Source organism: Ursus maritimus, unplaced genomic scaffold (assembly GCF_017311325.1).
Source record: "Ursus maritimus isolate PB19 unplaced genomic scaffold, ASM1731132v1 scaffold_23, whole genome shotgun sequence".
Lineage (NCBI taxonomy): Eukaryota > Metazoa > Chordata > Mammalia > Carnivora > Ursidae > Ursus > Ursus maritimus.
Window position 1 is genome coordinate 14,857,154 of NW_024424786.1, and position 17,272 is coordinate 14,874,425.

At 33.6% G+C, this 17,272-nt stretch overlaps 1 protein-coding gene across 3 annotated transcripts in view; it reads left to right on the plus strand.

Annotated features, from left to right (window-relative positions):
- METTL15 (methyltransferase like 15) overlaps nucleotides 1-17,272 on the plus strand; it is a 178,240-nt gene that overhangs the window by 68,012 nt on the left and 92,956 nt on the right. For all 3 annotated transcript variants that reach the window (XM_008686874.2, XM_008686876.2, XM_040638908.1), the window contains exon 3: nucleotides 11,019-11,155. In XM_008686874.2, coding sequence (XP_008685096.1) covers nucleotides 11,019-11,155 — 137 coding nt within the window. The remainder of the gene's footprint in view (nucleotides 1-11,018; nucleotides 11,156-17,272) is intronic.

A 17,272-nucleotide genomic window follows, 5' to 3' on the forward strand; every position in this document is an offset into this window, starting at 1 on the left:
AAAATTTAGAAATTTTGAACCCTTTATTCCTAGTAATATGTCAGAATACTGGTGCAGTTAGATTTGCACCACTGCCCAATTCATTGTCTGTAGATAGAATTGTTTACACACTCTAAAATATGATTAGTAGTGTGATAAAATTTTAGAGGACAATAATAAAAAGTTGAATCATTGTGTGTTACACCTGAAACTAATGTAACATTGTGTGTCAACTATACTCAAAAAAAATTTAAAAAAAGAAATAAAGATTTAAAGATCATCTAAATCATCTAGTAAACTGTATTGTTTTGTTGATTGGGGCTGAATTAAAAGAAAATTTGAAGATATTTTCTTAACTTTAAGACATACCAAAGACAGGCTAATTATGAAATTGTCTTATTTCAGATAGATCATTGATTTTTATTCCATTTAAAATTCTTTGAAATTTCTCCCTCTAGAAGTGTTACATTATTATTTTTTACATTATTTTTAAAAGATTTTATTTGAGAGATGGAGAGAGCCTGGGGGAGGGGCAGAGGGACAGGGAAGAAAGAGACTCCCCACTGAGCGCAGAGCCCCATGCAGCTGGATCCCAGGACCCTGAGATGATGACCAGAGCCAAAGTCAGATGCTTAACCGACTGAGCCACCCCGGCGCCCCTAGAAGCAGTAGTACATTATTGAGAGGCTCCTTTTAAAGACCATCTGTCAACTGAAAGTTCTGTTAGTGTTTCTTCAAATTCAGAAGCCATAAAGCAGTTTTTTGTACGCCAAATTACTTTTGTATTTAGTATAAATTATCATGGAATTTAGGCATTTTGTGAATAATTATTTAAGTGCATTTAATAATAGTATTATTAAATAGCACTATACCATTTTCAGATTTCCTTTATGCATTCTATCTTATTTCCATATCCTAATAATCTGGTGATGTGGGCTAGGACGTGTACTTATCTCCATTTGCACATGAGGAAATCGAGGTTCAGAGAAGTTAAGTAACTTGCCCAACTTTTATGGCAATTAAAACATAGACTGTGGGCCAGAAACTAGATATTCTGATCTTCAGTCTCCTTCTTTTACACCCTGCTGCCTCATTTATATCTATATATATATACACACACGTGCACACAGTGAATTGGATGCCAGTACTTATATATATATGTATATTGGTCTGCTTTGATTGGTATAAAGGTAATGTTATTTAGAGGCCAAATAGTAGAAAATCTTACTATCATTGGTTTTATTTTAATGCTGATAAGAATTTAGCATTGAAACCATGTTGAAACTGCCATCAGTAAAATGACTTGTGTCCCCCTGACCAAAAGAAAAAAAAAAAAAGGTTTGAAAAGAGCATTTGCTGAACACACTGATTTGAGAGCTCAATATCCTATTATTTTCACATGATTTTTCCAAATACTATAAACAATCTATATTTTTAATAATTCTTAGAAGAAAATACCTGTCTGGCATTCTCAGAGAAAGTGTGTCCAGAATATGTTATATGAATTTCTTGATGGTGTAGATAAAAACTTTTTTTCTTATTAAAAAAGATGCTGACAGATTGGCACTGTCTGGGCCAGAAATGCCTGTGAAATTAAGCTTATTGAGACCACCCTTGTCATGTTATTTTTGGCTATTTGTGTTAATTCAAGCGTTGTATCTGCAAGCAGATCAAGTGTCAGTCCATTTTACGTGGTTAGGACTTATGATTGAAATTCATCCGTGTTACAGATAAGAGCAAACCTATTTAACACCAAGAAAGATGAAACTCTAATTATTTAATTTAAGTGAACATACTTACAAAGAAGAGAAAAAAAATAAGTTTTGTTACAAGTAAAGTCTTCTGTTGTGAATAGGATGGAATTTAAGCTACAAGATGAAATGTTTGCAAAATTTAGGCAGAATGAGTCATAGTAACACCAGTACTCTTGATAACATGGGAAAAGAGATAAATTTATTGCAATGCATTGATTGTTTTGTTTGTGGTATAACTTTTATGTTCTTTTGAGACTTTTTTTTTCCTTTACAAAAGCCCATGTAATAGTTACAAATAAAACAAAATAAGCGTGTAGCAGACAGATACTCAACAAAGCTTGACAAGACAATAATAAATCAACGGGTTTGGTAGGAAAAATGTTTGTTCAGAATGTTAGTGACTATAAGGTTGGTAGCTTTCTATGTTCAGAGTTTTGTGTTCTAATTTATTTCAGGTCTATAGATGCATCAGTTTGACAAATGTCTACCTGTCAATAGATTAGACAGATACATAAGTAGAGCCTGAGAGAAGTCAGTGATAGTCGTGCATGATTCAGTACACAATAGTAGAACAATAGCTTGCCTTAGCAATTATAAACATTCCAGTGTCACTGTAAAGCAGATAACTTCTTCTAGTGATTTTTTAAAGTCAGAATATCCATTATATCATATGTATCATATCATGTCCAAATAACTAGCTCATTTTTCTTAACATTTCCTTAACATTTCCTTCACTAATTACGTCAAGGTACTCCCTTCTGTTGCATTTGGTAAATGTGTGCCAGGTATACTGTATTTGGGGTGCAATATTCCCAAAGACTGCATAGTGTAATTTGGATATATAATGAAAGTAATTAATCTTACTTTTTTAAAAAAAGTATCAATGTTTTTGACTAGGATGAACTTCAAAAATATAATTAGAACTTAATGTTCTTTAAATATTTTAGGAAATGAAACTTCTTCCTCCCACTATGGATAAATGCTGTTTTAACTGGCCCCATTACATTTCTGGGTTTCCAGCTTTTTATTATTATTATTCTCTTCCAAATCTCTGCTCAGCAGGCCCCTCACTTCACTGTTTCAAGTTTACTACAAAGAGTTACTCTATTCCCACATGGAATTCTTACACCTTTGTTCTCCTACCAAGCTGCCTATATCTTCTCATACTTCTGATTTTCTCTCTTTTAGAGTAAGAAGTTGTTCCTCGGCCTTTCTAACACTAATTGGAGGTGGTGGAGGCAGAGTATCAGGGTGGTAGGGAGGAGAAGGAAATGCCTATTTCTGCCTATGTCTCTAAGTGTACTGCCAATTATGTTTTCCTAAGTAAATGGCTCTGATATACTCATCTGTGAAATGGAATTATTTTATGTACCATACAATCCGTTATAAGAATTAAATTAGGCCTGGTTTTTAAAGTGTGTGGCATAATGCGTGCTGGCACATAATAATTGCATAATAAATGTTGTGTCCTATACTCCTAGTTACCAGATAGCATGCTTTGTAGTTGTTTCTTATTTCTCACTTCTCCACTCACTGCATCTAATTAGTCTATTCTACCTCTACAGACAAAGCAAAGTAGTTAGGATTACAGGTTCAGGAAGCAGAATTGTTTTTGAAATCTGTCTCCAGCATTCATTAGCTGCATCTCAGATACATCTCAGATAATTCACCTAACCCTCTCTTAAATCTCCTGTTTCTCTTCTGTAAAATAGTAATAATAATAGTAACTTACTCAAAGTGTGGTTTTGCGAATCGCATTCACTCAGCTGAATGTGGGTGAGGGTGTGTGTGTTTCTGCCTTTGTATAAAATGAATGAATGATGCAGAGCAAATGTTTCGCACCATTTTGGGTGTAAAATAAGCATTCAATAAGTGTATTATACATTCTTATTATCATTATTACTCTCCATCCCTACTGGCAGTTCAGGCTTTGTGTCCTCTTACCTAGGTGCTTGCTCTATACCAAGTCACCACTATCTTCTCACAACCTACCATCCTTCTAAATCTCTTGGCAGTTACATTATTTTTTGTGCTTAAGAAGTCTTCAAAGCTGTTCATTATCTAGCAGATATGATGCAAAGTACTTACCTTGGCTTTTCAGGACTGCTACAAGTTGACTTTACAGTACCTTCCAGCATTATTTCCAAGTTTGTTGCATAGGGCTACTTCTAGGATGGACACAGGGAACATATCACAACAAATAATAGCATCTTGCACATACGTGAAAGTTTTTAATTTCTTCTTGTTTCTGTTTTCTCGCATTTTCTCTTTTCTACTCTCTTCTTGTAATACATCCTGCATTCCAGTCAAACTTGCTCTCCCTCTACATGACATATCCTTTCCTACATCTTATGTTTTTGCCAAGATTTAATTCTCTTTGTTTTTATTAATTATTTAGTAGGTATTTATTGATTATAGTCTGTGTCATGCATTGTTTGGCATCCAGGACACAAATGTTTAGGGCATCTTCCAGAGTATTCTAGAAAGAAAGAACAATATATTAAAGGTACTAAGGCCTCCAACTGAAAACTATGTGAGAGCAAGGGCCATATCTATTTTGGCCTACTCTCATATTTCTTTTTTTTTTTTTTTAAGATTTTTTTTTTTTTTTTTTTTGACAGAGATAGAGACAGCCAGCGAGAGGGAACACAAGCAGGGGGAGTGGGAGAGGAAGAAGCAGGCTCATAGCGGAAGAGCCTGATGTGGGGCTCGATCCCACAACACCGGGATCACGCCCTGAGCTGAAGGCAGACGCTTAATCGCTGTGCCACCCAGGCGCCCCTACTCTCATATTTCTAACTCTAAAAATAAGAGTTGTGCACATATCGGAATTCTCATAATTGTTTAAGAATACAATTTGAGAGAGATGGAACAAGGCAAAAAGGTAAAGACATGAGACAGTTTAGCATGTTTGATAATTGTATGTGCTTTTATTATATTTTATAACTGGCTACAGAATATGTTGTAAAATTCATGTGTGAGGAGTGGGAGATAATGTTAGACAGAAATGCAGAGGTCTGAATCTGAAGAATATTATTCATTATGCCCAGAAATTTAGACTCTGTCATGTAGCTTGGGGAGCTTCTGGGGGCAGGAATGTCACATGCTACAATTTTATTTCAGAAAGAATATCCTGTTACCAGTGTAGCAAGAAGAATTAGAAGTCAGATTGAAGTATGGGTATGAGTGTGAACCTGTTGAAATAGTAAAGCGAAGAAATAAGGGGGCCTGAATTTAAAATGGGAGTAGAGAAATTTAAGGCATATTTATATAAAATCAACAGGACTTGATAGCTAATTAAATTTGGAGAATATGGAAGCGTGAGAAGAAAGGGTGCTCTCTGACTTCTGCCCAGCCTTGACGGCCCAGCTGATTTGTAACCTACTCCAATTTTGTCCGTCTCACTACTGTTTGAAATACATAGGTTTTTCACTTCTTGTAAAATGTTATATATGCTTTTCTTATATTGCTTATTTCTTTTTATTAGTAATTAGTTGTATGCATGTCTAATTCCCTCATCAAACTGGAAGACCCATAACTAAAATCTCAATAGGTATTACATCTTATGACCTTATCTGTACTGAATGTTCAGTAAATATACAGATTATTAATTAATGCCATATATTTTAATTTACATCCTGAAAAAGAATCCTGAAGGTCAAACATATGCCTGAGGCATTTCAGTATTTCAAAATGAAACCTGTTGCAAATAGGTGAAGTTTTCCACAATTCTTTCAAAAACACTTCAATTCTAAATATTCAAAATTAGTAATTGCCAGAAAAGGAAATATTCATAGGAAGAAATTTTTCAGTGAAATCAGGCCATATTGTTTCCAAATTCAGATGAGAACTTACTATTAAAAATCTTGCACAGATTGGAAATGACTAATCAACATTAGGAAAATTGAAATTGAAAGATCTGCCCTCGTGCTGTTCATGGCTAAAAATGTTTTCATGTCCAATTTTAACAGTGTTGTTCCAGTGTGAACATTTCGATGTTTAGAACTGTCGGATTGGGAAAAATAAATCATTTAACTATCTAGTCTGTGCAGGATGATCTTGGGTAAATCCCTTGATTTCTGTCAGTTCCCCCTTCGGAGAGCAGCCTTAGCTGGGTTTTAAAGGATATCATATCTGAGAGGTAAAAGAGTAGTGCTAAGTATACTTCAGAAAGACAGAGCGTTATATATTAATGGAATTAAATTGGATTATTTCAGTGGGTTCTTCTAGCTCTAACTACCCGTGGGTCTATGATTTTAAGTATTTTAATTCTTTGTTTTTAATTTCAAGATCAGTTTGAAAACTGTAACCTGTCAAGAAGTCAGTCGTCACCAGTTGCTATTATACATAATGGGTGTATATTTACCTGAGGCCACATACACAACATAATTGTCTTTGGAATTGAATCCAACAGAGTTATCATCATGAAGTCCTAAAACAATTTAGAATGGTAGAACAATGATTGTTTCCAGCTTTGTTGGAGGCTTAAGGTACAAAGTTCCCACATATATGTCTATCTTCATTAAGAAAAAAAACTTTTTCAAAGAATGATTGTTTATTTCAGTGTAATTATATCATTTCAGTGGAGGAATATTATGAGATGAAGTGGAAAGAGCATAAAAGATTCATGTTTTAGTATTAGCTCTGCCCTCAACTAGCTACCTTTTTGGGCCTTGGTCTCCTCATAGGTAAAATGAGGAGGTGGAATAAATAGTGTGTTATGTCCCTCTAAGCTCTGAAATTCTGCATCTGTACCCTGTTCATTATCAGATTCATAGCTATAGCTCAACTATTCAAGTGTGACTCATGGTGCAAGGTAGAATCTAATCATTTCTATATTTAGAAGACCATGGGGATAAAATGTCATTTAGTTGTATTTGATTAAAAGAGCAACCTAAAATAAGAAACGTTCATTTTCTTATTTCAAAAGCAAAGGATTCTGATCAACAAATAAGAACATGGTGCATTAAAGTTACATAAATATCAGATCATTATTAATGTTCTGAAAAAGTTCTCTGCATTAATGAAGCAACTTGTAATATTAGGAATATATTGATGTTAAATGACTCCTAAAAGTTGGATATCCTGTGACTATTTTATGTGGTCTTATGGTAACGAGTCTTGTATCTTAAGGAGTATTTCTAAATTCATATGCACAAATGTGTATTGTTATCTCTATCATAGTTACCTTGGGAATCTGATCTCTTTTTTCATACCACATCACTAAATATTTACTAAGCATCTACTGTGCACTGATGCTGTTAAAGTGGAGGCAAAGTTGGAGAATTGTAGTTATGAATGTTCCCTCAAGTGGTGGTGTTTTCTTTAATTCACTTTTATTTTGATTCTGAGCCCCAATCTCCCTGTGCTGAGAAGCCATCAATCATAGTCATTCCCCTTATCCCACATGAGCTATGCAGAGGCCCTGCATCTTATTACTCTTCTTATACCACCCTTAGTTCACCCTGAGATGCCTTTTGTTGTTAAAAAAAAAAAAAAAAAAAAAAGGCCCTCTAGGACTAAACGTTCTGCTTCTTCTATGCCAAAGAGGGGTATGGAAATCTCTGGTAGCACTGGAAACCCTGTGTTGAGGGTCCATCCTCCTTCAGTTCCTCATATAGATAGCTGCTTTGAGATCTTACCTTCTGTCAGTCATTTCATTAGTCCTGCACCTTCTTGGAATTTGTTCATCATTCGCATCTCTCTTTTACCCAATTTCAGTGAAATCTTTCTCTCTTTTCCTTAAAGACACTAACCTACCCAGGATAACTAGCACTGTTTCTGGGCTTTTTTTTTTTTTTTCTTTAATACTAACTGATAGGAAAGTGGTTGTCTCCAGAGGATAGGAAAGATACTTTTTTCTTTGTGCCATGTAAAAGTCTTCAAGGAACATACTTTCTAAAGCTCTAAATACCTAGGTGCCTGCTTGAAATAGAAGGAGGGAGGAAGGAAAGAAAAAAAGAGAGAAACACACACATCTCAAGAGTTGTCCTGCTACACAAAGATTAAAACATGGTTTCTGAGAGCCTAAATTCCAGTGGGAATGCGTGATCTATAAAAAAAAAACCTAAAGTTTTCTTGTATGATTTTTATAAAGTTATTTCTGCCATGATTCTTTCTATGCCATCCACTTTCTTATTTTTGTCTTTTGTTCGTTCCTCCCTTCTTTTTTTATTTCTTTCAGAAAAGGCACAAAATTTAGAGTTGGTGACACATGGTTTAGAGTTCTCTTTCCTCACTTGCTATTAATAAGATCTTAATCAAGTCACCTTATCTCTCTGCACCTGAGTTTTGTACTTGCAAAAATGGAAATAATGCCACTTGTCCATAATTTTGTTAGACCATATAGGAAAAACGTTAATGCTCGATAAACTATAAGGTATTGGGCACATATAGACTTTGTTGATCTAATGCAGAAGAGAGCCAGGTATACCAGTATTCAGTTCCTGCATTTACCACTTACTAGCTTAGTGTATTCTTAGTTTCTGTATATGTATAAATCTGATAACACCTACTCTGTGGTTGTAAGGAAGAAATAAGATATTTTTATATATCTCTGTGAAGTAAACAGTGGTACATTTTTTCCCCTTTTCTTAGATAAAGCAGTTGAGGCTCAGAGGGTTAAAATTATTTGGTCAGGATTATACAGGTGAGAAGTGACATTGTCAGAATAAACTCTTGGTATCGAATATGGGTTTCACGTTTTAGATAAATTATATCAGATACTTTTAAAAAAAGAGTTCCACGTATGTTTGTAACATAACGTACGTATGAATACACACACACATCCATGCAGATGAGACTATATAGAAGCACTGCTTTGTAACACTCAGATTTATTTGTTCTTGTGCATTTGTCCAGTCTTATTTTATCATCAACTAATACAAATTAAAAAATGTGGTCTTATATCAAGTAAGTGACCCAGGAGAAGGGAGAGACTAATTGGCTCCCTTTTCAGTTGTAGCTCTGGTTGATTCAAAAGGCCTACATTGATGAGCAATGTATATCAGAATTTTCAAAATTCTTGTCAATGGCTTCAATAACCTATTAACCTAGGACATATGGTGGGGTTCACTTGTAGTTTTATAAATCTCATGTCTCCCACTTTGCTTTGTGTTACACTTGACTGGTAATAATTAATTTTTTTTCCCTATGGAAACTTCCTTGATTGTCAGTACATCTCCAAGGGCATAATCATGATATATTAAAAAATAATCATGTAAAGTATAATCATCATCTTAGATTTTCTAGAATATTTTAAATGATGAGGATTTTTCTTTTTAATTATTGATTGGGACTTTCCTGGCTTGGGATAAGGTAATCATATGCAAATTGTTTTATTTGCTATACTCTTAGTTTAAGTGCAGGATTATAGCAAGACTTGATATTGGAGCATAACAAGAAAGTAATTTATACTTTTGCCTTGGAGAAGTTCTTTGTTTAAATTATGCTAAACCCCTAGCACTTTTAAAACTGAGGTATGGTAAGGTGGGAGATTTTTCCCTATTCATAAAATAAGTATACAGACTGAGAAAGGAAATTATTCAACCTTGAGATTACAAGTATGTACTCCTAACAACCATACAAATAATAAGAAAGGGCGCCTGGGTGGCTCAGTCGTTTAAGTGTCTGACTCTTGATCTAAGCTCGGGTTGTGATCTTGGGGCCATAAGTTCAAGCCTCACGTTGGGGAACTTAAAAAAAAAAAAAAAAACAAGAAGAAATCAAGTGTTGTTTTAATATTACCATTTATAATGTTTAAAAGAGTGTATAGCCATGTCTTCTGTGCCAACAGTGACAGAAGTGCAAGCTTTAGTTGTGTTAACATGCATGTTAAAACCAGCGCTTGCACGTTTTCACCACATTTACATCTGTCTTATAATTTACATCCCTCCTCTTTTCAGTTTTGATCAGAAGATTTAGTCCATGTTATTCTTCAAATAGCAGGCTAACTTTTTTGAGGACCTGATCAGAGGAGGGGACTCAGCATGGTAGCTGGTAGCAAAAAATCAAAGCATACTTGCGTCTTGTTTCTAACCACTCTCCTGGAAATAAGTTGTAGCCTCCAGGGCAGGGAAATGTTCAAATCCATTTCAGGAATTTGTCTTCTTGTGCAGTGTACACATTAACTTTAAAAATTTTTATGTTTAAATGTTTTTAATAGTTTGATCTATAGTATATGTTATCTTTCATAGTATTCAATATTATTGGAATGATTATTTTTATTTTCATAACACCAGTGAAGCTTATTAAAGGACAAATTAAACTACACTGAGAGTGTCTTGACTTACAAATCAACCACAATCAATTAACTTATTCACAAATATGTTTCTAATGGTCCAGGTCTGGTTTCTTGCCCAACTGAGACCTATTTTCTTTATAGTGTGGCCCAATAAAAGACCAAGAAGTAGATTCAAATCCAATTAGCTTTACTGTTTCTCTAGAATGATCTAAACATGAAAGATAGCCACCCCTGTACATCATAACCTGTTGTCCTGGCAAAATTATTACTGGCAGATCTTATACTCTCAAAAGTATCTTGGTTTAGATGAGCAATTATATGTCACCTTACCAACTAGGTAGGTATCGATGGTATCTTCTTTTCTTCTGACTTTCTTTTTCTTTTCAAAGCCTGGGGAAATCTAAAAACACTGGAATTTTAAGTGTCTTTCCCAAAGATATATAGCTACTTTGTGACAACTCTAGAATTTACCCTAGTTGTTTTGACTTAAGCCTTGAGCCTTTTCCAGTTCAGATTTTTAAGGATTTGTCCTGTGACTGTTTATTGTTCGGTATATTCATTCTTTTTCCCTCTATCTCTTTCTGTCTCTCTCTTTCTTTGTGTTCTTGAATATCTTCATGTGTAATATAAAGCATTTAGAGAAATTGAGATAAAGTGAGCCATACTAATTTTAAGCTGTCTCCAAATAATGAGAAATTGTTGGAAATATTATCATCAGCCAGGTGCTGGAGAGCATTAAAAAGCTAGCAGCATAGCACTGTGGCCAGTTTGACCTTTGGAGGAAAATGTAAATTTGTCTTGAATTGGCCAGCCTGTGCCAGAGATTGTCATTTTACTGATACTCCAACCGTTTCTTTCAGACTGGTCACTCGTAATTGATCCAGGTCTCATATAGAACAAATTGAACTCTAGGCAAATAGTTTTAATTGTTTTTCCAATTGCTATCAGCTCTGAAAATCAATATGTGCTTCTAGAAATTAGGGTAGCTAGCAAGAATATTTTGTTCATGCTAGGTAGTAATTTTCTTTTTCTGTGTTGGCTAGATTTTTCTAGATATGACATTTGGTTCAGGAGGACACACAAGAGCCATTCTACAGAAGGAGTCAGATATTACTCTGTATGCCTTAGACAGAGACCCAACAGCTTATGCAATAGCTGAACAGCTTTCAGAATTGTATCCGTAAGTAATTCTCTTGTATAATTATTGAATTTTGGTGCTGAGTTTTATAGAGCTTGGTTTACCATTTTGGAATTTGTTCTCCCTTCTCTGTTGTTATACTTCACTCTGCTACATATTTTCTCCCTTTTTCTCATGAAAGAATTAACGTAAATATTGTTTTTAGTACCTCTTAAAATGATATTACTGCCTTTATCCTTTCTGAATTCATAAAAATAAATACAAAAATGACTTATGGCTAAAATTTCAAGATGGGTTGAAATCCATCCATGAGTAATATTTTGACAATAGTTTAAAAAATAATTTTTAAAGAATTTATGAGTTACAGTTTCCAAGAATTTACTGAAGTAAGTAAGTATGTGAGAATTCTGCAGAATTCATTAGGTCACATACATCAATGTAATGCAGTTGTTTTCTCTGAATTCTTTTTGAAATTCACAAGTAAATTTAGAGCAATCTATCCCTCTGTCAAGAATTAGGTGAGCTTTCACTGTGGAGCTTTTTAAAAATATAAAATATTGTCTTCCTGAGTTGTTAAATCATCTTCCTTTAGAGAAAATTTTAGATTAGTGAATTACGCTATGTTGTTTAAAAGTTTTCAGTCTGAAAAAGGAAAATGTCTTGGAGCTAAGTTGACTACCTACAAATTTGTAAAGGGCTATTTTCAGGAATAAGGAATTGTTCTCTCATGCTTCAGAGACTGAAATCAAGAAAATAGATGAGAATTTTAGAGGCCGATTTTGACTTGATGTAAGCCAGAGTTTTTTGCTAGTTGTAACTGTCCAATAATGAAAAGGTCTGTTTGGTGAAGTAGCAAAAGTATCACCATGGAAAAGTTTAATCACAGACTAAGGATAGGAAGTTGAATTATTAATCTAGAATAGCCTTTTTCAACCTCTCAGGTCCCAAACTCTTTGCAAATCTATCAGTGTGATTAATTCTCCCAATAAAAATTAAATAAACACACCTATATTTTTGTTTGCAACATCAGAGGGTTCAGTGGGAGTGCATGAAATCCATTTGGCCCCAGGTTATTTTCTTCTAAGAAAAATATGAGAATAAGGTTTAATGATATGATATATATATATATAATATATATATATATATCATATATATATATATATAAAACTGTCTCTGTCATTCTGCAATGTAACTTATATGCATCTTCTTTAAGAAGCTCTTGTACTACTAGCTCTTGTACTAGATGTTTGTGAAACATCTTAGGAGTTCACCTGATTATGACCTGAGTGTTCATAGAATGAGTATAGGTCTCCCATTATATTTCACTGTCATAGAAAAACTAGATTTTCCTGGATATTATTATTTCTAATTGCAGTGAATTCCAGTTCAGTTTTTCCAAGGTCTTTTATTCCTTCAAATAGCCTCCTTTTCCCAGAAGGAACTTAAAATTTTATCAATTTTATCAGGTGTAATTTGTTATCTAACAGGAATCTTGAGACTGTATTCTCTTTCCAGTTTATAGTTGTAGAAACTGTTAGCTTAGGTTAAATGATTTGCTAAAAGGCATATATGACTAAATAGGGATAATGCTGGGACATGTATTCTCCCCATCACCTAATAATCATAAATTTTTTATTGAAGTATAGGTGACATACTATGTTACAATAGTTTCAGGTGTACACAACATTTCTACACATTACTCAGTGCTTACCATGGTAAGTATAGTCAACATCTGTCACAATACAGCATTATAAAATATTATTGACTCTATTCCCTATGCTGTACTTTTCATCTCTATCACTTATTTATTTTATAACTGAACATTTGTACCTCTTAGTCCCCTTCACGTACTTCTCCTATCCTCCTGCCCACCTTTCCTCTGGCAACCACTAGTTTGTTTTTTGTTTTTAAGAGTCTGTTCTTTGTTTGTTCATTTTTTTTTTACTTCTTAGATTCTTCATATAAATGAAATCGTGTGGTATTTGTCTTTATCTGTCTCACTTATTTCACTTGGCATTAATACCCTCTAGTTTCATCCATATTGTCACAAATGGCAAGATTTCATTCTATTTTATGGCTGAGTAACATTGTATTGTATGTATATCTTAATTCATCTATCAGTGGGCACTAGGTTGCTTCCATGTCTATGCTATTGTAAATAATAATGCAATAAACATAGAGGTGCATATATCTTTTGAAATAAGTTTTCGTTTTCTCTGAGTAAATACTCAGCAGTGGAATTACTAGGTTGCATGGTATTTCCATTTTTAATATTTTGAGGAACTCCATACTGTTTTCCCAGTTGTTGCACCAATTTACATTCCCACCAATAGTACAGGAGCATTCCTTTTTCTCTACATCCTCCCCAACACTTATTATTTTTTTTGTCATTTTGATACTAGCCATTCTGACTTGTGTGAGGTGATACCTCATGGTGGTTTTGATTTTCATTTCTGTGGTGGTTAGTGATGTTGAACATTTTTTCATGTGTCTGTTAGCCCTCTATATGTCTTGTGTAGAAAAATACCTTTTCAGGTCCTCTGCCCATTTTAAAATTGGATTGTTTGTTTTTTTTGGTGTTGAGTTTTATAAGTTATTTATATTTTTTGGATATTAACCCCTTATTGGATATATCATTTGCAACTGTCTTCTCTCATTCAGGAGGTTGCCTTTCTGTTCTATTGATGAATTCCTTTGCTGGCAAAAGCTTTTAGTTCCTCTCTCTTTGATGTTGTCCCAGTAGTTTACTTTTGCTTTTGTTTCCCCTGCCTGAGGAGACATATCCATACTAAATATGTTGCTAAGGTGAATGTATAAGAGATCCCTGACTTCGTTTTCTTTTAGGAGTTTTATGGTTGTAGGTCTCACATTTAGGTCTTTAATCCACTTTGGTTTATTTTTGTGGGTAGTGGTCCAGTTTTGTTTTTGGCTCACAGCTGTCCAGTTTTCCTAATACCATTTATTGAAAAGACTGTCTTTCCCTCATGCTGTATTTCTTACCTCCTTTGTGATAGATAATTGACCAGATAATTATGGGTTTATTTCTGGGGTCTCTGTTGTGTTCCAGTGAGCTATTTGTGTCTATTTTTGTGCCAATACCATACTGTTTTTTTGTGTTTTTTTTTTACTGTAGCTTTGTAGCATATCTTGAAATCTGAGATTATGATTCCTTTGGCTTTGTTCTTTTTCAAACCTAATAACCTCATTTTATTAAGTTTTATACTACCTTGACTCAAATCTTATTGAAACTTTTTTAGTTCATCGGTAAGATAATTCTTTACCAAGTATGATAAATTAGTTATGGAACAATAGAATAAATCAAAATAAGGCAAGAAGAAGGAATTAATATGGATAAAAACCAGAATCAAAGAAACTGAAAAGAAGAAAGAATAAAGAAATTCCAAGCGATCATTCTTTGAAAAAAGCAAAATTCCTTTACAGCCTGATTATTAGGGGAAAAAAATGATCAAAAACATATGATTAAGATTGAAGGGGACACCAACCATAGACACAAGATAAGTTAATCATAAGCTAATACAGCCATAATTCTGTGGTAACATGTGAAACCTCAATGAAATGAATAATGTCCTAGGAAATATAAATTATTAAAATTGACTGAATAATTATAAAACTTTAATTGACGATTACCAGAAAAAAAATAAGAAAGGTAACTAGAGTACATAGAACAATGCACCATGACTAGATTTGCAGTTGTTACTTAGCTCTTAAAAATTAGAAAAGAGCATTACCTTTTATGCTACTCTTGATCATGGTAAATATGTAAAGCTTTTTCAGTTCATTTTATATTGAATTTAACATAGTTTTATTTCTTAATCCTCTGGAAGTAGTATAAAAGAAAAAAGAGAAAAAGTCTAACCTCACTGAAGAATATAAATGCAAAATTCAAAAGGAAATACTAGCATATCTAATTCACATATCATTTAGTTAAAAGAATAATACCTGTGGCCTAATTAAAAGAATAATACCTAAGAATACCTAAGAATACAGAGATGCCTCCAGGTCAGACAGCCAATCAATGACAGATTGATAAGCATGACTGTAATCAGCTAGCTATTCTTTTTTTTTTTTTAAGATTTTATTTATTTATTTGACAGAGAGAGAGACCGCCAGGGAGAGAGGGAACACAAGCAGGGGGAGTAGGAGAGGAAGAAGCAGGCTCCCAGTGGGGGAGCCTGATGTGGGGCTTGATCCCAGGACTCCGGGATCACGCCCTGAGCCAAAGGCAGATGCTTAACAACTGAGCCACCCAGGCGCCCCTCAGCTAGCTATTCTTATTAAAATCTCTGTGTTAAACAGGAATATAAGTAAACTACTTAAATGTAAAATATCCTATTATCGAAGGACAAAGAGCAGTTATTTTCCCAAAAGGTGAAATACTATAACAATTTAAGTCAAAATCAGGATATAAATATGGATCGGATTCTATAAAAATTTACAATCAGTGTTTTTGGAACTTATAGCATTTAGAAGTAAGAAACTAGTTAAAACATTCTTCTTGTAATGATTTGACCAAAAGACTTGTAACATTAATAAGATGATACAATAAGATGGTTAGATAAAAATTTAAAAATATACTCAGTAGTAAATACTTGGAAAGGGAAATAGGAAAAAAAAAATCCATTCTCAAAAGTACCTAAAACTATATAGAATATTTAGTAATAAATTTAACAAGAAGGCACAGTTCCAAATTAAAAAAAATAAAACTTTATAATTTTATTAAAGGACAAACAAGATCGAACAAAAGAGAAACATCTTTATTTTGGTGTAGTATGAATTAATATTATAAAAAAAGTTAGTTCTCCTCCAAATTTAATGTACTTCCAGGAATTATCTTAATTGATTTAACTTTAACTGATGTATGCTTGTTTTTTAATTTATATAATATAATGTTAAGTATATATGGCTGGGGGAATGACAAGATCTTTTTGGGGAAATAAAAAAGAGAGGGGAAACTTGCCTTACCAGCTGTCAGATCATACTGTAAAATCACTATAATGAAATCAGTATAATATTGGCACAAGAAGAGGTAAGCAGATTAGTGGAAGATAGAATCCAGATACAGATTCAACAATATAATAGGTATATACTATACCATAAAATAAGTTAATAGAAGGTGAAGATATTTCAATTCTTTGAGAAAAATAATGCATTCTTAAGTAAATGGTGTTAGTACAATGCTCTTTGAACTTAAAGAACATAAAATGGCACCCTGTTTTCAGTCAGATTCAAAAATAACTTTCAGATAGAGTATGTATGAAAAATTGAAAAAGAAAATTCTATAAGAAAATTGAAGAGATTATATGGACAATCTAAGTGTAAGAAGTTTCTTAAGACTACAAATTACAAATCTGTAAAATTAAATATTAGAAATAGCTAATATTTTATAAAATTTTAGAAGTATATGGCAAAAGTAATATGGTGTATTTTCCAAACAGTTCATTTGGGCAAAGAAATATTAATAATATAGAGAATAGGAACAGGATTGGCATTCTAGGGAAGGAAAATACCATTTTCCTCTACCCGTAAGTTCTCAGCTGGAGCAGATGCACAAGAGGAAATGCATACATATTTATTTTTTACATGACATAGGAGCCTCCATAAGGAAGTGAAGACCCTAAGACATGGTTACACTTGGTTATTCTATACTAGGTTTGATGAAGCGTGGAAGATTATGGAAAGATACAATAGGACAAATGCTGTGAGCTAAGTGTAGTAAACTGGGGGAAACTTAGCAAGCCCCATTCATTCATTCAGATTCTTCTTCCCTTCATCTTCAGAGATAAAAAGCCTTCTTTCCTCTGCATATAGGGAGGGCATCTTTCACATGAGGGTCTTAAGACCTGTTTCGGGAGAAGCTCAGCAAATTCTTCCTTTATGTGCTGTTTTCTCAAATTCCTTGAGTTTAAAATATTTAGTATCCCAAGATGCTGTATTTTGAGGTTACATGACTGGATATTTATCATGTAGGAAGAGTTCTTCCAAAATTGATAATACAACGAAATCCAATTTGGAAAATGAGCAAAAGGTATGGAAGGGTCATTTGTAGAAGATTAAGGTATGAAAAAGATGCTCAACATCAATGGCAGTGATGAGGGAAATGAAATGAAAATAATAATGGTTAATGTTTTGCATTTATCA